The 23,630-nt window shown below is 34.8% G+C and overlaps 4 protein-coding genes and 1 long non-coding RNA gene across 7 annotated transcripts; 4 read left to right on the top strand and 1 right to left on the bottom strand.

The window, feature by feature from the left end:
• Positions 1-17,947, bottom strand: LOC136228587 (uncharacterized). 3 transcript variants are annotated; one of them, XR_010688757.1, is made up of 4 exons: positions 17,823-17,947; positions 15,647-15,739; positions 14,928-15,074; positions 1-723 (listed from the first exon to the last, which is right to left on the bottom strand). It is a non-coding gene; the product is annotated as an uncharacterized lncRNA (long non-coding RNA). The 3 variants fall into 3 exon arrangements; XR_010688756.1 differs by lacking the exon at positions 1-723 and adding an exon at positions 14,517-14,613; XR_010688755.1 differs by lacking the exon at positions 1-723 and having other exon boundaries at positions 14,714-15,074.
• On the top strand, positions 2,819-5,111 carry LOC136228586 (L-type lectin-domain containing receptor kinase IX.1-like). Its single transcript, XM_066017014.1, has one exon. It carries the CDS (start codon positions 2,942-2,944, stop codon positions 4,880-4,882), a length of 1,941 nt encoding a protein of 646 aa, XP_065873086.1. The 5' UTR covers positions 2,819-2,941; the 3' UTR covers positions 4,883-5,111.
• LOC136230450 (L-type lectin-domain containing receptor kinase IX.1-like) lies at positions 6,142-8,373 on the top strand. The gene has a single exon (XM_066019514.1). The coding sequence runs from the start codon at positions 6,407-6,409 to the stop codon at positions 8,369-8,371; it is 1,965 nt and encodes a 654-aa protein (XP_065875586.1). The 5' UTR covers positions 6,142-6,406; the 3' UTR covers positions 8,372-8,373.
• On the top strand, positions 8,849-10,959 carry LOC136230451 (L-type lectin-domain containing receptor kinase IX.1-like). The gene has a single exon (XM_066019515.1). The coding sequence runs from the start codon at positions 8,869-8,871 to the stop codon at positions 10,795-10,797; it is 1,929 nt and encodes a 642-aa protein (XP_065875587.1). The 5' UTR covers positions 8,849-8,868; the 3' UTR covers positions 10,798-10,959.
• On the top strand, positions 11,798-13,872 carry LOC136229034 (L-type lectin-domain containing receptor kinase IX.1-like). Its single transcript, XM_066017572.1, has 3 exons — positions 11,798-12,286; positions 12,365-13,375; positions 13,439-13,872. Exons 1-3 carry the CDS (start codon positions 11,908-11,910, stop codon positions 13,870-13,872), a joined length of 1,824 nt encoding a protein of 607 aa, XP_065873644.1. The 5' UTR covers positions 11,798-11,907.
• Positions 17,948-23,630: the final 5,683 nt, after the last annotated feature.

Here is a 23,630-nt window from a genome sequence, read left to right as displayed (position 1 = left end):
TTCGTTTTATAGGAATGTGTAACCATATCTTCACCGAAGACTACCCCGATCCATCTGGTGAGAATTTTCACCAATGCTATTATTTTTCTCGTCAAGCGTGGATCTGAAAAGTCTTCATGAGTTCGTTACCGTAGGTCACACAAATATTACAGTTCCTATGTTGAATGTATATAAAATACATTCAACACAACAATAAAACACTTATATAAAAGGCTTAATATCTTTGTCGTGCCCTGAATTAGATGAAACCGCCAAGGTATATGAAATAGATGGAACCTCATCAAGTGGTTTTGTATATGGATACTTGGTGAAGAAACTCGATACAAATATGATAATCATGGGTTTTATGTAGAGTTTCTTGATGAAATTTCATATGTTCCATGTGCCTTGGATGGGCCGTGAAGATCTTCTAGAGAGTTGTATATATCGTGCCCTGAATTAGATGAAACCGCTAAGGTATATGAAATAGATGGAACCTCATCAAGTGGTTTTGTATATGGATACTTGGTAAAGAAACTCTATACAAATATGATAATCATGGGTTTTATGTAGAGTTTCTTGATGAAATTTCATATGTTCTATGTGCCTTGGATGGGCTTCTTCTAGAGAGTTGTATATAGGTTCCATCCTTTCAATTTTTCATCTTTCGCCTCTTATGGTTCATTTGGTTCTTCTTTTTGTATGCTCCTTGAGAGCTGTCTAGCGGGAGAAAGAAGTCAAACCCTGTAATGGCGTCAAATTTCAGAAATCTAGAAAACTACATCAAATATACGCAAAAACTTGGTCAATGTCCAGATATATATACAAAACAAAATAAGAAGCGTTACTTATATATAGATGTCCCATGGTTTTACCAATTTGCAGATGGGTAACTGTGGTTTTATTTATTTATTTTTTTGTAACGTAACTATGTGGTTTGCAAAATTTTGTATTTAGGTTCACTTTGTCAGAATTTGACCGATAACGAGCTCGAAATGAAAATTTTCAAGAGTTAAACAACTTTAATTCTTCAAACTTTTTAGGTTTGAGGTTATTTAAGTGTTGGTTTTATAAAAGAGAAAGCTAATGTTCAGAGAGAGAAAACTCCGAAAATGATGATTTTGAAAAATAAAAAATATGGTTCCATAATAAAATAATTCATTTTGAAAATGATGATAGTAAACAACTTTAATTTTTGAAAATTTTCATTTTGAGATCGTTATCGGCCAAATTTAGTAAAAATAATTCAAATTTTGTAAACCACACGGTTGCGTTTGTAAAGAAAAGTATCACAGGTATCCATCTGTTAATCCACGTAACCACAAGACATCTACTTATAATTAAACCAAATAAAAATGTAATACAAAATAATAAACATGTATTTAAATTACTCAATCACTAAATAGTTTTCAACTACAACCTGTTTCAGAGGTAAATCTGTCATGTTACACATTACAAACCCTAGAACAATAAATATAATGATCTATTTTTTTGTTAAGGCATAGCAGAAAGATAAAAGACGCATATTTTCTCGAATTATGATTTATATAACAAGATGGATTTCTAAATGCTTAGAACGTAGAGACCTGACCGGCTAAGACTTTTGTTTTTGTGAATCTCCTATCATTCCTTTTGCATTGAATTCTATAAGAAGTTTATTCATTTCATCGTGTAATCAATCCAGATGGATTCCAGTTCACCCATTAAGCTCGCAACTTAATTAAAATAATTAATTGTTTTTATCTATTCAATGACTAAATAGAAAGTTTATTTAAGTTCAAATTCAAATAAATAATTACTGAAAATTATTGGTATAGCTTTGAAAATGGGTATAACAACCCCTTTGTAGGAAATTAGTTTTAGAAGGATCCTAGTGTTGTAACTTTGTTAAAAACAACCTTTTAAGTGATAAATCCACGAAATTACAAGGAAGTACTTGTTCTCGCTGACTATATGAAAAAGTATTTTTAAAATGTTTAGGAGAAATAGATAAATTCTCTTTATTTCTTATTTTATTATATGCTTGCGCGTTTGTGTGTATATTATTATATTATATATATAGTTGACATCCTTCTCTTAGTTCTCTACAACTTTACTTGTTTGCTTATTTGGTTTCTGTCATACATTCATTTATATTATGCAATGCCCCCAAATAATGGCCTGATACATAAATAACCCCTGAACTTGTCCAAATGTTGCAACTGTCCTCCTCAACTTTCAATTGTAACAACTTAGCCCTTAAATTTGTCCAATTGTAAAACATAACCTCAAATTGGGAATTTTTTTTTACCCCGTACTTGAAGCAACCGTAAAAACGTTTCCCCGGATTCGTATCACGCCAAAGATCTAATTATCACACTCAGTGTTGTAGCTTTTGTATTTCACGTGCTTCTTCAATTGCAATCCATGTCAGCAATTTGAGGTTATGTTTTACAATTGGACAAGTTTGAGGGGTTATGTTTTATAATTGGACAAGTTTGAGAGGTAAGTTGTTACAATTGAAAGTTGGAGGAAGCAGTTACAACATTTGAACAAGTTCAGGGGTTATTTGTGTATTAGGCCCCCAAATAATAATAAGTCAACTCTCATCAGATAATTTTCTAATTCTTTCATTCTTTTATTTTAGTCTCTAACAGATATTTCTAATTGTAATAAATTATTCAATCAGGTAATCAATGTTTGGTGAAAGTGAACACGTTTCAAAGCTTGAGGTCATGGACTCATGAAATTGGTCATTTCTTTCATTCCCAACTATATCCTTTTACACTGCTATAAATTAAATTTGTTTCCCTTTTGATTCCATTTATTAATACTTAAACAACATATTTCCACTCAAACTTGTTTGAATTTAACATTAATATATAAAATGATAGTAGTTGAAACTTAGTGATCAAGGGATATAGACTACTACTTAGTTTTGGCTTTCTTTCTTCACCTAAATGTTCTTCTATCTGTTCAAACTATGGGGACATATTTCTGCTTCTACTTACTTATTCTTGTCCTTCCTTCTGCTAATTCAATCTCTTTTCAGAAATCACGATTCGATCCGAGTGATACCAGCATCATCCTGGAAGGAGGTGCATATTTTTATGTTGGAGCTATTGAACTTAACAGTGATTCATATATGTGTCAAGTTGGAAGAGCCACTTATGCTCAGAAAGTACCTCTCTGGGATTCTCAAACTGCAAAGCTATCGGATTTTTCAACCCATTTCTCTTTTTTCATTGATGTTCTAGCTAGTCCCTCTTACGGTTCTGGGCTTTCCTTCTTCCTTGCTCCTTCTGAATTTCCAATTCCGACGAATTCTGCCTGTGGTTTCTTAGGCCTATACAATCTCACAACAATCAACTCCACAAATAACCAAATATTTCATATTGAATTTGACTCTTACTCTGATCCTGGATGGGATCCTCCCGTTGAACATGTAGGGATCAATAATGGTTCACTTTCTTCAGCCATATATACCAGATGGAATGCTAGTTTACACAGTGGAGATCCTGCTGATGTTTGGATCACTTATAATAGTAATGCCAAGAATCTCACTGTTTCCTGGAAGTATCAAACAACTTCTTCTCTACAAGAAAAATCAAGTCTTTCCTACATTATTGATCTGAGGGATGTTCTTCCTGAGTGGGTCACAATCGGATTTTCAGCTGCTTCAAGAGATTTTATCGAAAGGCATGCTGTTCAATCGTGGGAATTCGATTCGAGTCTAGATATAGATGAAATGAGCCACACAAACGATAAGAAGAACAAACTTACAGTCGGTTTAGCAGTTTCAGTTGGTGGTATGATACTTGTGGGAGCAATAGTATTCGGAGTTTTCTGCAGAAGAAAGCTGATCAGAAAGGAAAAAACAGAAACGAAAAACTTAACATTAACTACTGAAGATCTCGAAAAAGGGGCTATTCCGAGAAGATTTTCCTACACTGAGCTTATTTCAGCAACAAACAGCTTCTCAGATAATAGGAAATTGGGGGAGGGAGGGTTCGGAGCCGTTTACAAGGGATACCTGAAAGGCTATAGTGCAGAAATAGCAGTGAAGAAGATTTCCAAGGGATCAAAACAAGGTAAAAAGGAGTATGTAACAGAGGTGAAGGTGATTAGCCGGTTGAGACATCGGAATCTTGTAAAACTGATAGGCTGGTGTCATGAAAGAGGTGAATTCCTGCTTGCCTATGAATTTATGCCAAATGGTAGCCTTGATTCTCATCTCTTTGGAAACAAGGCTCCTCTTAGTTGGGGTTTAAGATACCGAATCGCCACAGGTTTGGCCTCAGCTTTGCTCTACCTTCATGAAGGATGGGAAAAATGTGTTGTTCATAGGGATTTGAAACCAAGCAATATAATGTTAGATTCAAGCTTTAATGTAAAGCTTGGTGACTTTGGGTTAGCTAGACTGATGGACCATGAGCTAGGACCTCAAACAACAGTGTTGGCTGGAACTCTTGGCTACTTAGCTCCAGAATATGTGACCACAGGCAGGGCTAGTAAAGAGTCAGATGTATACAGTTATGGAATTGTTGCTTTGGAGATTGTCACCGGAAGAAAGGCAGCCAATCAAGTTGAACCAGAACACGAAATGAGTATGGTGGAATGGGTTTGGGATCTTTATGGAAATGGAAAAGTTATGTCTGCCATTGATGAGAGACTACTTGTTCATACAGATTTGGAATTGGAAGTGAAACAAGCTGAGCGTTTGATGATCGTTGGATTATGGTGTGCTCACCCTGATCGTAATCTGCGCCCTTCGATTAGGCAAGCGATTAATGTTCTTGAATATGAAGCAGCATTGCCTAATCTTCCTAATAAACTGCCTGTTCCCTTGTATCATATATCTTCACCAACTTCATCCGTTGAACCCTTAATACCTGATTCAAACCTTGAAATAAACTCCATTTAACTTGCACTTTTGTAAGGTTAATTTTGGCAGTCAAAACAAATTTTACTTATTTTTTTCCCATTTGTAAGGGATCATTCAGTTCTTTGTGAATTATAATGGAAGATCGTTGCACCCATCAGATCCTCTAGAACAATTAACTAAAATTTTACCTTTACAAAGATAAATTAAAAAAAAAAAAAAATCATTTTTTCTTTATCAACTTGAAAATTCAAACATCATTAAAGGTTCAGTTGAGCTAGTAATCTGATGTGAAGTGAAGTTGAAAATATATGACTTTCTAGCAGCTCATAATGCTGAAGAAAACAAAAGACAAGAAGAAAACATAAGGAAAAAAAGTGTGAATACAGTTTCTTCTGCATTAAAATATCCTTTTCCAAAAATCCCGGCTGCAAATTTGATTTCAGCAATACAATATGTTAATATATTCAGCCGTGGCAAGCAAGTTCGTGGTGGACCTAACGTTGTGAGGTAATTACCTTAATTTTGAAATAGATGTGTCATCATATGAAAAATTTATTATTATTTTGGACGGAGAGAGTTGTCAAAGGAAAGTTTATATATATATATATATGGGGTAAATTGCACCCATGGCCCCTGAACTTTCCTTTTACTTTCATTATGGCCCCTAAACTTCAAAATTGAACATTATGACCCCTAGATTTTGTTTACTAACATAATGGCCCATTTAACCTTTATCAAAATAACCACTCCAATAACAGATAACCTTTCATTGTAGAGTGGATGGAATGATATTCTAAGAAACTTTAATTCTTGAACTTTTAGTCTTGAGGTTGTTTGGTTAAGAAGAGAAAGTGGTTGTTTAAAGAGATAAAGTTTCGAAAGTTGTAATTTGGAAAATAGAAAATTATGGTTCCTTCGAAAATGTGGTTCTAAACAACTTTAATTCTCAGATTTTTCCATTTTGAGATCATCATCAGTCATTTTGACTTAGTCAACGGTAAAAGAGGTCATTATGTTAGTAAAGTGCAAAGTTGAGGGGCCATAATGTTCAATGTTGAAGTGCAGGGGCGATAATAAAAGTAACAGCAAAGTTTAGGGTCCATGTGTGTAATTTACCATATATATATATATATGAAAGTAGTAATGCATACCATTAAAGCTTTGTGCCTAGTCAACTAGTAAAAAAAAAAAGGATTGAATGCAAACAAAAAGAGTAGACCACTCTAATTAATCTTAAACTTCTGTTCAATGTTGCAAGAAAAACGATGTAGAGTTGAGAGCCTAAAGTTTGCGTTCAATTCAAATGTCTTTATAATGTTTAAAGTCATTATTAAGCATTATATAAATATTATTTCCTCCAAATTTTCAACTCAGCTGAAATATTTTAAGATACAGATCATCTTGAATGATGTTTCCGAAAGACATTGAAGATTACATATATATATTACTTGGTAGTTGAAACGTAACCTTCAAGATTAAGACTAATTCTACCATCCTTACATTAGTAATTCTGGTGCTATATTTCCATTCTGTTGTATTTGTCTTTCAGACATTCACACCACCATGGTCAACACTTCCTGCAATTTACAACCTTTAACTCTCTTTATCTTTCTTATTCTGCTGCTTCTCCTTCCTCTTTCTTCCAATTCAATTTCGTTTCAGAAAAAACGATTCGATGCTACTGACACCAGCATTATCTATGAAGGAGGCGCAACAGCATCAGTTGGAAGTGTTGAATTCAACAGTGATTCGTACATGTGTCAAGTTGGTAGGGTTACTTATGCTGACAAGGTACCTTTATGGGATCCCCAGACTAGAAAGCTCACTGATTTCAGTAGCCATTTCGCCTTCTACATCGATGTTGAAGGAAAAACTTCTTATGCGGCTGGCTTTGCTTTCTTCCTTTCTCCTGTTGGATTCCACATACCACCCAATTCTGCTGGTGGATTTCTAGGCCTATTTAACATAACCACTAGTGATTCTCCTCAGAATCAACTCCTTCATATCGAATTCGATTCCTTTCCGAACCCTGAATGGGATCCTCAGGTTCAGCATGTGGGGATTAATAACAACTCTGTTCATTCAGCCACATATACCTATTGGAATACTAGCTTGCACAGTGGAGATACTGCTGATGTTTGGGTCAATTATAATGCTACAACCATGAATTTAAGTGTTTCATGGAAATATGAAGGAAAATCTACTTCTCAAGAAAACACAAGTCTTTCCTATACAATTGATCTCAGGGATATTCTCCCTAACTGGGTACAGATTGGGTTTACAGCTGCCACTAGTAGCCTTATAGAAAGGCATGTACTTGAGTCCTGGGAATTCAGTTCGAGTTTGGAGATAAAGGAAACAAGGCTTGAAAGTTCGAAAAATGTAGGATTGGTTGTTGGTCTATCAGTTTCCATCAGTGTTTTAATGGCTGCCATGGTTCTTGTAATGGGGATTTTGTGGATTAGGAAGAAGAAGATTAAGAAAGAAATGCTGCCTGAGACAATGAATCTAACCTCAATTAATGAAGACCTCGAAAGGGGAGCAATTCCGAGAAGATTTTCTTATGAAGCTCTGGTTTCAGCTACCAAAAACTTTTCAAACGACAGGAAACTGGGTGAAGGAGGTTTCGGTGCTGTTTACAAAGGCTACCTTACCGATTTAGACATGCCAATTGCTGTGAAGAAAATTTCCAGGGGATCAAAACAAGGGAAGAAAGAGTACTTAACAGAGGTCAGGGTCATTAGCAGATTGAGGCATCGAAATCTGGTGCAACTGATTGGTTGGTGCCACGAAGGAGGAGAATTCCTGCTTGTTTATGAGTTTATGACAAATGGTAGCCTTGATTCTCACCTCTTTGGTAAGAAAACTTTACTTACTTGGCCTATCAGATACAGAATAGCTCGTGGATTAGCCTCTGCTCTGCTCTATCTTCACGAAGAATGGGAACAATGTGTGGTACACCGTGATGTCAAAGCAAGCAATATAATGCTGGATTCAAGTTTTAATGTGAAGCTTGGAGATTTCGGGTTAGCTAGACTCATGGACCATGAGCTGGGTCCACAGACAACAGCATTGGCAGGAACTCTAGGCTACTTAGCTCCAGAATATGTTAGCACAGGCAGGGCAAGCAAAGAGGCTGACATATATAGTTTTGGGATTGTAGCTTTAGAGATTGCTACAGGAAAGAAAGCAAATACTGTTGTGGAGGAGAAATCAGGGAAGAAGTTGGTGGAATGGATTTGGGATGTGTTTGGAGACGGGAAACTTAGCTGCCCAATTGATGAAAGACTTGGTTTGGATTTTGATGAGAAAGAAGCAGTGTGTTTAATGACTGTTGGGCTTTGGTGTGCTTATCCTGATTACAACCTGAGACCCTCAATAAGGCAAGCGATTCAAGCTTTGAATTTTGAAACAGTCTTGCCAAATCTTCCTGCAAAAATGCCGATTCCTTTGTATGAAGTACCTTCAGTATCGGTCAGCTGCAGTGAACCATTGATGACGAATTCAAGCATCGAGGAAGGTCGATGAACTGGAAATGTTCTGAGTTGAATCCTTATGCTGGAGAAGTTAGATGGAATTATAATTGTTTATTCTGCACTAATTCAAATGGTTCTGCTGGTACAAATTCATATTCTGGGGACTTGAAATGAATGTAATGAAAGTTCAATGATGCTCAATTATAAGCAGTAATGTCTAGCTCCTACTACTCTTCAAATTAATGTTTTTGCAGTGAGAAAAATCATGTGAGGGTGTCCTGGTATTTTCTGCTATAACAAAGTTTATTTCTAGAAAAATAAGTTAAAATGTCAAATATAAGTGCTTGTTGTTTTGTTTAGGAAGGTTTCTCTTCCTGGTATTTTTGTTTTTAAGTTTGACAACTGTATTTGACATTTTAGAATATTTATTGATGTACATTGGCTTTGCGGTTTTGTTTCTTTAAATGACAAATAATTCCTGATAAATCAAAAGATGTTATAAATCTCATTTCACCTACTATCTCTCTCTCTCTGTACCTCTCACTCACCATGGCTGAGATATCTCTATACCTCCACTTCCTTCTTCTACTTCTTGTAGTCATAGCACCCTTTGTTAAACCATTTTCATTCCATAAGACCCGTTTCGAACTGGAAGACACAAGCATAATCTATGAAGGGGGTGCATATCCTTCTGTTGGTGGAATCAAACTTAACAGTGATACTTTCCAATGTCAAGCTGGCCATGCCACTTATGCTCAGAAAATCAAACTCTGGGATTCAACGACACACGAGCTTACCAACTTCAGCACCCGCTTTTCTTCCATTGTAGACGTTCAGCGTCGAGAGTTTAATAAATATGGTTCTGGTTTTGCTTTCTTCCTCGCCCCCGTGGACTATCGAGTCCCACTAAATTCAGCTGGTGGTTTTTTGGGCCTGTATAATATAACCACAATGAACTCATCTCCAGGCCAAATTGTTCACATCGAATTCGACTCCGTTCCTGATCCTGGATGGGATCCCTTATTTCAGCATGTTGCCATTAACATCAACTCTCTTTCTTCTGCCACTTACACCCCTTGGTATACCTCCATGCATAGCGGAGATGCTACTATAGTTTCGATAACTTACGATAGTAGCACAATGAACTTAACTGTTTCCTGGAGTTATCAGCTTACTGGTAATTCTGAGGAAATCACCAGTCTTTCTCACCGAATCGATCTCAGGGAGGTTCTTCCTGAGTGGGTTTCCATCGGTTTCTCAGGTTCGACGAGAGATTATTTAGAAGATCATACAATTCTGTCGTGGGATTTCTCATCCAGTTTGGACACAGATGAAACAAGCCATAACAATAATATGCACACAAAGCTGCTCATGCTTGAAACAATACCACCAGCCGGTTTCCTGATTTTGGTTGTCATTGTAGCCTTTAGCGTTTTGTGGACAAGGAAGTTGATGAGGGCAAAAGCAGAGAAAACGAACTTGGAAAACATGAAATTTGATCTTGAAAAAGGATCAGGTCCGAGAAGGATTTCTTATGCGGATATTGATTTAGCTACGAGAAACTTCTCCTCCGAGAATAAGTTGGGGAAAGAAGGATTTGGCGCAATGTACAAGGGATATTTTCCTCATTTAAAGATATCAGTGGCAGTCAAGAAAATTAAATGCAGTTCAAAAGAGGGGAAAAAAGACTTGATAAAGGAAGTGGAGATCATTAGCAGATTGAGGCATCCGAATCTGGTACGACTCGTAGGATGGTGCCAAGAGAAGGATGAGTTCTTCCTTGTGTACGAATTTTTGCCAAAAGGTAGTCTAGATTCTTATTTGTTTGGAAACATGGCTCCTCTGGCATGGGATGTCAGGTACAAAATCGCAACAGGATTGGCCTCAGCTTTGCTCTACCTTCACGAAGAACGGGAACAGCGAGTTGAGCACAAGGATGTAAAATCGAGCAATATAATGCTAGACTCAGATTCCAATGTCAAGCTTGGTGATTTTGGATTAGCAGAAACAGCAGGGTGGGCTGAGAAGTTTGGTCACTTGCCATCAGAATATGGAAAAAATTTCAGAGATAGTAAAGGGTCAGACGTCCACAGCTTTGGTTTGGTTGCTTTAGAGATATCCACAGGAAAAAGGGCAAGGGATCCGATTGGACCCAAGTCTGAAATGAATGTGGTAGAGTGGGTTTGGAAACTTTATAGAGATGGGAAACTTTGGTTGGCAGCTGATAAGAAATTAGTTGAAATGGGTTTTGATGAGAAAGAAATGAAGTGTTTGTTGATAGTTGGAATATGGTGTTCACACCCAGATGAGGATGTTAGGCCTTCAATAAGCCAAGTAATTCATGTCCTTAATTTTGATGCAGTGCTGCCTAATCTTTCAACACATTGTAGACGTCCACAGTCCACACCATCCACTAGTTACCGTGACGGTGAAACATTGATGTCATGTTCAAGCTTGGAAGAACAAGCTTTTCTCTAGAAATAATCCGTTAATTATCCATTTGTATATTTAATTTAGCTATAAATGTATTTTGAAAGTGATTAAGATCAAAAAATTTTAATTTGGTTTTTTGTCCTTCCACATAAAGCATCCTAAAAATCTTTAGTTGAGTATTTAAATGAGCATGTCAAGTAAACTTGACCTCAGTGATACAATAGTCTCTGAAGAATGTGATTATAATCAAACTACTAATTGAAACATACGAAACTATCGCTTAAGGGATAATTAAACGTCAATAAGACTCTTAAAATAGTTGTTAAATATTAGCTTTAAACATTAGGAATAATAACGAAAAAGCTATTATATAGAAGTAAAAAGAGCATGAAAGAACCGTGCATACAAATGCAGGTTCGACGCATCACCAGTGCGGGCTACAATTCTAGCAGAACTTGCTTAATTTAACAGAAAGGCATGAACTGGGAAACCTACACCGCCGACACTGTCTGAAATCCTAAACAAAAGTTTGATGTTATCATTGTCAAATTAAAAAAGAAGAAAAAAAAAATGATATAAATTATAATATTCTCATATTATTTCAATTGATAATGATTCATATTGTTAAATAAGATTTAATTACAAAAGGATAGTAGCCGGCATTTTTATCTTGTAGAGTACATCATACTCCAATTTCAGTGAAAATAGTTGTTTTTATATAGCATCTTATTTTAATGGAATTCTTTCGTTTTCTTTGTTAATGTGATGTAACAATGTGGAAATAGATTCAAAACTATCACCAGGCAATGAATAGACAATTTCATGAATGTTGTCGTTTGTTTTGTCGGTTTGGGACCTTAAACAGTACTTGACTACAAAAATTAAGGACGTATTGATATTGGGTTATATTTTCAAGGAAGATCACAACTAGAAGAATATATTCAATTAATAAATGAAAGCATTGTTATTTCAGTTTTAACATCATTGTATAACATTTTCCTAGTACCTACAATTGCTCTTCGATCAGACTATAATTGAACCTCTTGCTACTCGATATAACAAATCATTCTAGCATATTTAGCCAAAACTCTTTATTTGCTTCTTTTCCTTTTTGATTCGTCTATTACTCTTTACTCATTTAATTTCCACTTCCCAATGATCATTAACCCTTTCTTCAACTTCAAGTTTTTCTCTATCTACTTCTCCTTCCTCTTCCTTCTCCCTACCACCATTTCAATATCCTTTCATAAAACACGATTTGATTCGAACGATACCAGCATTGGATACGAGGGAGGTGCAACACCTAATCTTGAAGGAAATATCGAGTTTAACGATGTCAATTACATGTGTCAAACTGGTCGAATAACTTATGGGGAGAAGATACCTATCTGGGATTCGAGAACTCAACAGCTCACAGATTTCACTACCCAGTTCTCCTTTTTCTTCGACATTCAAGGCCGTAACCAATGGGGATCTGGCCTAGCATTCTTCCTGGCCCCTGTTGAATCTCACTTGCCACTCAATTCAGCTGGAGGTTTTCTTGGCCTATATAACACATCAGACATTTCCTCTCAGAGCCAAATGGTTCACGTTGAATTCGACACTTATTGGAATCGTGAATGGGAGCCCAACTATCTTCATGTTGGGATTAACAATAACTCTATCCAATCAGCTGCATACGCTCTTTGGCAAGCTAAAAATCACAGCGGAGATCCTGCTGATGTATTGATCAAGTATGACTCTAAGACCAAGAACCTAAGTGTATCATGGAAATATCACACCACTTCTATTCCTGGAGAGAATACAAGCGTTTCCCTAATTATTGATTTGATGCAGGTTCTTCCTGAGTGGGTTACAATTGGGTTTTCAGCAAGCACCAGTAATCGAATTGAACGCCATGTACTACAGTCATGGAAGTTCGATTCAACCTTGGTTATACATGAAAAGAAGAAAAACAATCCTAAAATTTCAAGACTGATACTGGCTGCATCAGTTACAGGAGGCGGGATACTAATAGCTGGGATCGCATTCGTTTTCTTGATGAGACTAGAGAAGAAGAGGAAAGAAACAATGAACTTAAGATCAATTAATGTTGAGTTTGAAAGAGAAGCAGGTCCAAGAGAATTTTCTTATAAAGAACTTGTTTCAGCTACTAGCAACTTCTCTGATAAGAATGAATTGGGCCGGGGAGGATTTGGTGCTGTTTACAAGGGATACCTAAAACATTCAGGTACAGCTATTGCAGTGAAGAAAATGTCAAGGGGCTCAAAACAGGGGAAAAAAGATTATATGGATGAAGTTAAGCTAATTAGTCAGTTAAGACAGCGCAATCTTGTACGACTCTTGGGCTGGTGTCATGATGGGGGAGAATTTCTTCTTGTGTATGAATATATGTCGAATGGTAGCCTTGATTCTCATCTTTTCAAGAAGAAAATTCATCTTACTTGGGCTGCTAGATACAGAATAGCAAATGGATTGGCTTCTGCTTTGCTCTACCTTCATGAAGGGTGGGAAAAATGTGTTCTTCATCGTGATATCAAGCCTAGTAACATAATGCTGGACAAAAGTGTTAATGTGAAGCTTGGAGACTTTGGATTAGCTCGATTTATTGAGCATGAACTGGGTGAGCAGACCACAGGTTTGGCTGGGACACCAGGTTATATGGCTCCTGAATACATAAAATCAGGCAGTGCTAGTAAGGAATCGGATATGTATAGCTTTGGTTTGGTGGCTTTGGAGATTGCAACAGGAAGAAAAGCTGTTGAACAAATTGTAGAAAATGATCAAATATTGACTTTACGGAAGTGGGTTTGGGATCTTTATGGAAGTGGACAACTGAGGAATGGTGTTGATGAGATACTTGAGAGGGATTTTGATGTTAAAGATGCTAAAGAAGCAGAGTGTTTAATGATTGTTGGGCTCTGGTGTGCTCATCCTGACCCTGATCAGAGGCCATCTATAAGCCAAGTTATTCACGTGCTTAAATTTAAAGCTGCTTTGCCCAACCTTCCTAACCAGATGCCTATTGATGCAATCAACGAACCAGTTGAAAATCAAAATGAATTTACTTGTGGAGAAGCTGTAATGTCATATACCGATATTCTTGAAATGGGTCGTTAAACCTAATGTTAGCGAGTTGTTGTAGAGTTCATTATTTTATTTTATTTGGATAATTCTTACACTTCTTAAGAGAATTAAACAAGTTTTTACTAAGTTTACAATCCTAGATCACACATAAATGGAGGATATATATACATATATTCAAAAGCGATTTACCAATGTCCGCAGACTTTGACCACCAAGATTTAGCTAAAGTCCTCTTTCCAAATGGATTCTCTAGATGTTTCCTAACATGCGTAACAGAAATCCAAGATAAATTCGCAGCTAAGTTCCTAAAATCTGTAATTAAAGAATTCATGTTTTATCAACTAAAGATCACTACCAAAAAGAAAAGGTGAATCCAGATGAAATATTTAATTAGAAGTCACTGTAATTTGGTCAGTAATCATGTATTTCAGATGGAATACGACAAAACACATCTTTCTGAATTCATTAGGCAGGAAATGTTTCGTCCGATGAGATCAAATCTCTCGCACGAAGTGAAGTAATAGGAAGAGAAGATTTCCAGCAGGAGATCTCTATTCCATATACCCCTTTGACAGTTTTCTGATGGAAATTTACATAAAAAAATTCTTCTGATTGAATTCCATTGGAATTTCTGTCAATTTTTATACAAAAAAGAAAAAAAAAAAAAAACAGCTCCTACCTTACACTATTTGGATTGAAGAGAGATCCTTCTTCACCACACTGTTGACATAAAAGGTTTATATACAATAGGAAACTCTCAATCCTTCCTTCATGCTACATTGTGTATGTAAAGACTAAATTAAATTAAACGATACATACATATTGTTGAACAAAAGAAAGCAGGTAAAGCTCATCAATCATGCCTAAGCAAATATTCAAAGTAAGCAATTGATATGTTTTCTATAATGTTCATAAAGCAATAGAGGTGTTACTAGAAAAAAGAGCTTCTACATAATGAAAATAGGTGGGAAAGAAGAAAGATAAATTCTCTCTTGTATCATATGAGAGAAAAAACTGGCATTCCACAAGATTTCCAGAAATATACAAGATAAGGTATGAAGGTTATTTGAGGAGGAAAATTTATTTACCTGCAGTATTAAACACTCAGGAGCACTGTAGCCAGATGTACATCAGTCTAAATTAGGCATGAGCTTAGCCAAACCACAACCTGTCAGTCCCAGATCAACCTCATCATCCAACATTGCATTTGTGGTCTTCAAGTTTCAATGCAAAATCTGAGGGATGCATTCAAAGTGAAAGTTATAATGCAAAATCACAACGTCAAGAACTACTTAGACACTCATACAGCAAACTATATAAGAAAAAGCAATAGTTGCACAAGTTATGACCATAAAATTAAATGATCAAGTACAATAACCCCCTTCAATTCAGCCATCAGGACTGTCCAATCTAGTTGCCTCTTAAGATGAGAAGCTAGAAAGGAGACCGACCAGGTAAACTGATTACCCATAAAAAGCAATGAAACCAAAATAGGCAACTCAAATTCTTTAATTAATGCAAATCGGAAACAATTAGTTTAAGAAAGAGAATCTGACAAGATAAACTGCCATTTTGGCAATTACCAAATGTCTTAAGTAGTGTAAAAAAAATCAAGAAATTCAATATAAAGAAAAAGATCAAGATAGCAGCATACACAAGAATTTCCAATCCATTATCGCAATCATCATCAATCACGTTAAGTTAAATTTGGAGTTTAGCGTATACAGTGTAATGGTCTTAACGTCCTTTTAATATTAAACAAAGTTGTTTAGGCAATAATTGCTGAGGAAAAGAAAAAAAATAGTACCAAAGAACCACATTCTACTGTGCACAACTAGTCCTCATCCATTGCTGCAAGCTAACCTCTCTTTGGACTGCCTGGTGGTTTTGCCATTATAATCTGCAGAGAAGACAAATAAATAAATATAGGCTAATTATTGCACTTCATATTTTATCTCATATCATATGTTTATGAGTTCAAACCCACTGCTGAATTTTTTTTATCAATATTCAATCAAAACTCTCAGTGGAAGATAAAAGATGACCATGGTCTACCCAAAAGCAAATAGGTAACAACCGTCATCACAAATGAAACACTCGATCTATTTGTAACATCAACAGCATATTTGAACACCAACAAAAAGAATATCTGAAAAGAAAAAATGGATATAAACCTGGTATACCAGGTAAGGTATATATATCATAGCATATTTTAGCTCAGAAAAGATAATTCCAGTTCTTGGCACCTAGAAGTTTTACCAACCCAAACGAATTTTACTGAAAGATTTGAAAGTTTTAGTGACAAAATCCCATGTCAAACACAAGTTATATGATTGCCAAAGAGCCAGGTGGAATCAAGGAAGTTGAAGCATTCAACTCTTATGTATGGACACATGTTCAAATGTTTCTAAGATAATGACAAACAGGAAATGCTAGAGTTTCATAATAAAGAATGATTACACGAAGGCCCAACATGTTCGTGGTTGAAATATCCTTACAAACACCTTCATCCAATTCAATGCCCACTTTGGTATTTCTAGACGCATGTACAGCATAGAGAGAAGATATGATTTACTTAGTTTCACATTATATTCAAATACCAGAAATAAACCACCATTTCATCAAAATTGCTTCAGACAATTAGTTAATAACAAAAGACATTTAATTTTCCAGGCATGACCTCATTATTTCCACTGTGCAATCTACACATCAAGCAATGCTTTGTTTTCTACAAACTATACCATTCCTCTGTCATAGGTTATTTGAACAATAACGCACTTATACAACCAATATTATTTTCAGAATAACATCCAAAAAATTGAAAATAACATAGGTATGGTATGATAAATTATAGTCTTTACTTTTTATACTGCTCCTGCCTAATTTAGTAGAAAATCATATATATATAGCATTACTCCAATTACATAGCCTATTTATATTCCAATAAACATTTTATGCATAATCATAGCAATAATTTAGAGTATACTTTTTGACAATTTATACTTAATGTCATTACTGTCATCTTTTTCTTATCCACTCTTCATCTCTTATTTGTTCTCCTTTTCATCGCTACCCAACCTAATGAGCAGCTCATGTAGAACTAATTTTTTTTTTTAATTAAGAAGGTAAAAAAAATATAGGGTCCGCGCATTTGCAAAGACATCATTGTAGTTTAAAAGTATACAAACAAATGTCTTTGCAAAATAAACTTTTTCACTAAAACTGTTAGTAAATGATAGAAATTTGTCATTTCATTACTTTTTTCAGCTTTAAAATGTTTTATATGTTAGGAGGGGTATAATGGGATGGAAAAACCACTGAAGTCATTGTTTTGAATATTTCCCAGGTAGGTAAATTTGGCTGTTTTTAGTAAAAAAAAAAAAAAACTGTCTTCATAAATGGAGGAAACCTCAAACCCATGTTTGCAAACTTTTAAACCACCAAGATATCTTTGCAGATGCCTAAAACTATATATATATAGCAAGAAAAAAAGAGCAGGAACTCAACTGGGTGCTAAAAAGCCTACAAGCATGACATAGCCTTCCTACTTCTCCTCTTCCTCCACTACATATGACATGAAAAAAGAAAAAAACTAGAATACCAAACCTATATATTGGGAAAATTAAGATTCGCAGAAATAGGGAGGGAAATGAAGGAAATGGGATTGTATCTACACCCTTTCCCTAAAAACAAATGCCAAGTTCTGTAAATATCAGATATTTACAGTTAGGAAAAATTCCAATACCAGCAAACACGAACTAATTTTTTGAGAAATTAAGATTGGCAGAATAACCAAGTAGATTTAGCATAGGTCACTTACAAGTAGCTAGCTAAAATCAGCAATTCTTCAACCAAACGTATTTACCACATTTCGTCGAAATAAATCAAAATCAACAACTACGAAAGACTCGGATACAAAAACCGCTAAATCCATCAAATCAAAATGTGCAGAAAATCTCAAGGGTAGAATCAAATGAGAATACCTATTGTCTTCGAGGAAGGCAGAATTTTGCAACCAAATGTCCGAAAGAAATAACAAGGCCCAAAGCAGGGATGGCGAAAAGTTACTCTTGCATCTTCGACAACGGGAAATAGTCGCCGAAATCTGGTAGGTGGGCACTGAACTTTACCAAATTTTAACATTATACCACTGAACTTTTTGTTTTTATGGTATGACCATTTAACTTTACAATTTTTAAGAGGTGGTTACTCAATGCCTCAAAATGACCATTGACGGTCTAAAAAATTCAAAGAGTTAGACCCTGTTTGATGACGACTTTCAGCACTTAAATTAAAATGTTAAACACTTACTTAATTTAAGTACGTTTGATAATAGTTATTTCTCTACCACTTAAATTAGTTAATTAAGTGAAAAATCACTTATTTTTTACAGGTCAAAATATTTAACTTAACATTTTAAGTTAAATATTATCGATTAATATTTTTATAAAAGTTATATTATTCAATACTTTCCGCACTTATAATATTTAGCACTTAAAATTCAGTATTTATTTTTTCAGCATTTAATTTGCAGTTTTATCAAACAGCACTTTAGTGATATTTTAAGGAACTTTAATTTTTAAAAATTATCGTTTTGAGATTATTTAAGCATTATTTAGTTAGAAGATAGTGAATTTTTAAAGAGAGATAACTCCAAAAAATGTGGTTTTGGAAAATGAAAAAAGTGATTTCATGGTAAATGTCGTTCAGAACAACTTTAATTCTTGAATCTTTTTATTTTGAAGTTGTTAAGGATCATTTTGAGGAGTTAGTTAAAGTTAAGTGGCTACCAGTATTTAAAAAGTGTAAAGTTCAGTGGTCATATAATTAAAAATTGAAATTTAGTGACAATAATATTAAAATGAGTAAAGTTCAATGGCCTGAATGTAATTTAGGTTCTCCAAGATAAAGGTTCGTATTGGCATTATTAAATAATATACTGTTTTTTTTTCTTAAAGAAAATATATTGTTCTTTAAAAATTCAAATAAATATTAAATTTAAAATTAGTAGTTGAACTTAAAATTTAAAATAATATCTTGTTTGTTAGATTAAATATTTTGGCGTATGAGATGAGATGTCAAATAAGCATACAGTAAAACCTCTATAAATTAATATTCGATAAATTAATAAATTCTTTAAAATAATAATTTTTTCTAGTCCCGACTTGGGCCAGTTTAAAAAATGATCAATTTTAATAAATTAATAAGATAATAATTTTCTGAAACAACCCTTTATAAATACATTGTATTATTACCTCTATAAATTAATAATTTCTCAAATAAATATGTGAAATATATATAGATATACATACTTAGGATAATTTAGCAAAATATGAATTTATAGTATTTTTTTTTCTTGAAATTTAAATCTAGTTGAATTCCATCTCTAATTATTATGAGTGAATTCAAAAGTTCCGTTGTATCTTTGTCAAATTGTAACAAAAAAAATTTGTAAAGAGTGGATGATGCTATAATTGCTTCATTTCTTGTGACTGGTCTCAAAGGTACCGAATCATCCACAACTTCATCCTCAATTGAATTTTGCATAACGCTCGATACAATTTCTTCTAAACTTTAGACTTGTGAGCATTCATTGTTTTCATTCTTGTGATCGGTCATGGTTGATTTATTGACACCTTTTAGATGAGAAGCCATTTTTGGTATGATTTGAAACAACACTCCATATAAATTGATATAGTAATTCATTAACCATGATACATTAAATATTTTTAACATAAATACAATGAACTTCCAAGTTCAATTAACTTATATAATGCAAATTTGATTTTATTTGTTCATTGATTTTAGATAAAAACTTTATTTAAATTAGTAATTTAAAATTTATTTTTAAAAAATTTTAAAATCACTCTATAAATGAATAATTATTAATTTATCGATTAATTAATAACTCTATAAATTAATAAAATTCCATGGTCCCAACATTATTAATTATAGAGGTTTTACTGTAGGTAGAGATCCTCTAGAGTTGAAATCCTCTAAAGTTGGTGAAGTTATATATATCTTAACCATTAGTTACAAAATAAATGGATGAGATTTGATTGATCAATAAATGACTAATTAAATATTAAAATTTAGGAGAAAGTACAAAAATAAACCTTGTGGTTACACCTGTTTTCGATTGCAGCCTTGTGATTTAAAAGTTTGCAAAATGGTACATTGAGGTTCATTCTGTTAGCAAACACATACCAAATTGACTAACGGTGGAAAAAGAGTTAATTTGATCCTTATATTTATTTGTTTTATAAATTAAAACCCTTTATTATTTAATTATCACAATCAAATCTCAAAATAAAAAATAAACATCAAATATACCATCTTCTACGTATACCATCTTCTACGTCTCTTTTTACCATCCATGGATTGTCCCTAACAACAAATTTAAATAGGAATAAGACCCATAATTTGTTTCTTCCTCTTCCTTCTTCTCTTCTACCACACAACTCTCAATCTCTATATCATCGTCACCGCTTTTTCCTACCGTTTGGCGCATCTCTCCTTCTCCGCCTTCCCCTCATTTCGTTCTCAACTTCCTGGTCTTCATGTTTCTGTCGGCAGTGATAATTTGTCTCCAGCTCAGAGTACTGGAAATTTCGTTCTCAACTTCCCCTCATTGGCGATGATAGTAGTTTTTCTGATCGGGATTGGGTGTTCTCTTCCTTCCTCAGGCCTCATGTGACCGCAAATAGAGTCACGGTGAAGGGTCGATGCGGGAGTTGTGCCGGTAATGGTAATAAGATGGCGGAGGAGAAGAAGGGGATTGGAACCGTATCGACTCAATCGGAGAAGATTAAGGTAGAGAAGGAGGTGAAAACATCAGCCAGTCAAGTTTTGGTGACTAAGTCGAGTTCAATGACTCAATCTGCAGTTGCTAGAAGCAGTCGAGGATTTAAGTTACTTGATTCAGGAATCCATGGAGAAGAATCAAGAAGGTGTTCGATTGGGAAAATATATTCAAGCAATGTAATTGATTTGCGGATATGGTGTGGAGTTTGAGGAGAAAGAAGAAGGAATTTGTTGAGTTGGGTCTTTACCTCAAAAATTGGACTCATTTATTTTATTGCTTTTTTCAGTACGGATCCTGAAATTTAATTTGGGATTTGTGAGGAAGAAGATAAGGTTGATTTGTTAGTGAACTTAAAAAAATATTAATTTTAAAATTCTTTGAATTCAATTTTCTTGAAATTGGAACTGTACAGATATTTGATTCTGAAAATCTTAATCACTAGAATAGGGTGATGGAAGAGAGAGAAAGAGTTTTGAAGAGAGATAGAAAGAGAGATAAATATAAAGAAAGAGATGGAGAAGATGGTGTATTTGATATTTATTTTTTATTTTGAGGTTAGTTTGTGATAATTAGATAATAAAAGAGATTAATTTATAAAATAAATAAATATAAGGATCAAATTAACTCTTTTCCATTTGACTTTTAACACTGTTAGTCAATTTTGCATGTATTTGCCAACGGAATGAATCTCAAGATACAATTTTGCAAACTTTTAAACCACATGAGTGTTGATCGAAAACATGTGTAACCACAATGTTTATTTTTGTACTTTTCCCTAAAATTTATCAATTAAATATTATCAATTAATGGTTGAGATTACAACTCCACCAACTCTGGAAGCTTTTCAACTCTAGAGGATCCTTACCCAGCACACATATATAGGTGATTTTGGTCTCGTAATTTAGTTGGTAATATAGAGAATGACACACTCCAACAAGGTGATATGTAGAGTTGTAACCGAGTCGAGCCGAGTTTTAGTCTGATTAGATTGAGCTTCTTAGAAAATTGACGAGTTCAAACTTGAGGTTAAAATTTTGTTCGCGAGTTTGTTAACGAGCTTTGCTCGAGAGCAGCCATTTAATTCAGTCATGATTTGAAATTTCTTTAACATAAAACTATATAGTTTTGAAATCTATAAAACTAAAGTTTGATTATGTAAAAAAATTCGATGGCTTGACACTATAAAAATGCAAGGTTATTTTTGGAAAAAAAAAATCACTTTTTGACTTTTTTCTCTAACTCTCTCTCTTCTCATATTCTTTACTTTTTTTTTCTTTTTTCCTGGATTACCCATGGTTAGTGCAACGTAGATTATTATATTAAATCGTTCTCTTCGATCTCTTGACTTGCCTATGTCTCCCACAATAATAACTTAGGTTTTTACATCGATGACCTACAGCAAATGGAAATTAACACAAAGGCACTAACTTCTTCTCTTTCGTATCTCATCTCATGTGAGTCTCTTAACTTGTAGTCCGGTTTATGGTGGTACACGCGTCGAAAGCGTAGTGCGGGCTGTCTGGACATATCGAGTAAACGATTGTTGTTTGCACACATTTTCATCTTACATTCGAGCCAAACCAATGACATCCCTAAGAGATTTTGGTATAAACAAGCGGATGTTATGTGGAATTTCTAGCTTTAGACCTCCCATTAATGTTCCAATAAGAGCTTTTTCAGTCCAGCCCTGGACTTTGTTTCCCAATTTTTCAAATTCCTTCGGGTAGTCTTGAAACGAACCTTTCTATCTAATTTTGGCCAGCGATTCATTGGAATTTCCCTTTTTGTAAGCCTGAATCGTGTCCACAACTCATCTTGGAAGATATCTCATGTAATGTCAGTGCCATCTTTGTATGCTTCTTTGAGCCACTTCCACCAGGTGTTAGCCCCTCCTTCCAAGTGATAGGAAGCTAGAGGTATTGTGCGATCCTTTAGTATTTATTGGAATTCAAAAAATTGATTGGACTTTTATGAACCACTCTACAGGGTCATCTCTAGAGAAACGAGAGAAATACAACTTCGTTGTTTTGGATGAGAACCAAAGCTTTTCCACCTAACAGCTATAATGACTTGTTTCTATGTTGAATTTTGTATGTTTAGAGGAAGTTTCTAGTTCTTGCTTGGCCTGAGTTGATGGATTTTTGTTGTTCTGCAGCATGTCCGGAAGTTTGCTGATCAAAACAGAACCGAGATAGAAGACTAGTGAAAAAGTACGAGGGACCACTTCCAATTATGGGAAAGGTGGGACCCGTAGATTATAAACTGGAACTACGACGGTGGATGTCAATCAATCCTATTTGACATCAACAACTTAAAGAAGTACCACCCAGATCCAATAGACGATCAATGCAGCAACTCTACAAGACTTCCAATCACCAAGAAAGTACCTATCAACATAGAAGTTGTAGAGATCCTTGCAGAACACACATCATCAGCATCACGACGCTCTTACAAAGAGTACCTTGTCAAGTGGAGAGCTCAAGGAGAAGAAGTACCCACTTGGGAGAAAGCCAATGAGCTCCAACCTTTCTAGACAAAGATTAAAGACTTCATCAAGACCCGTTCGGCGGGGACGCCGAATCACTAAATAGGGGAGAGTGTAAGTGGGGTCTATCCTTGTCATCATATTATGTAATGGGGGGGAGTGACTATAATATAGTATGAAACATTCTCAACTTGGTATAAGAAACACTATAGGGAGGAGTGACATGCCAGCTTTGGACTTGTCACTATGTTTGCTTGTGTTCTACCATCTCTAATATTCCCCCCTACTAATACGAGATGAGACCTCTTGGATGCATTCTCGTTGCTTATGAATGAAATCATCCACGTATTATTCACTCTTGTATGCTTGATGTGTTGCCTATATGATTATATTGTATGCATGTCTAATATATCTCTGATATACAGCTTGTATCTAACTTTTATATATGATTATTGCAGATATGGTGAGTTATTTCTCTTGGCTGGCTTACTTCTAGGGAAT

The sequence above is a fragment of the Euphorbia lathyris genome, chromosome 5 (assembly GCF_963576675.1).
Source record: "Euphorbia lathyris chromosome 5, ddEupLath1.1, whole genome shotgun sequence".
In the NCBI taxonomy this organism is placed as follows: Eukaryota; Viridiplantae; Streptophyta; class Magnoliopsida; order Malpighiales; family Euphorbiaceae; genus Euphorbia; species Euphorbia lathyris.
This window is presented reverse-complemented; position numbering and strand designations above follow the sequence as displayed.

Coding starts and splice junctions, on each gene's coding strand:
- LOC136228586 (XM_066017014.1), top strand. CDS start 2,942: ATGGGGACATATTTCTGCTTCTACTTACTTATTCTTGTCCTTCCTTCT.
- LOC136230450 (XM_066019514.1), top strand. CDS start 6,407: ATGGTCAACACTTCCTGCAATTTACAACCTTTAACTCTCTTTATCTTT.
- LOC136230451 (XM_066019515.1), top strand. CDS start 8,869: ATGGCTGAGATATCTCTATACCTCCACTTCCTTCTTCTACTTCTTGTA.
- LOC136229034 (XM_066017572.1), top strand. CDS start 11,908: ATGATCATTAACCCTTTCTTCAACTTCAAGTTTTTCTCTATCTACTTC. Junction 12,287..12,364: donor GCCACTCAATTCAGCTGGAG/GTTTTCTTGGCC, acceptor ACACTTATTGGA/ATCGTGAATGGGAGCCCAAC. Junction 13,376..13,438: donor ATTTATTGAGCATGAACTGG/GTGAGCAGACCA, acceptor ACATAAAATCAG/GCAGTGCTAGTAAGGAATCG.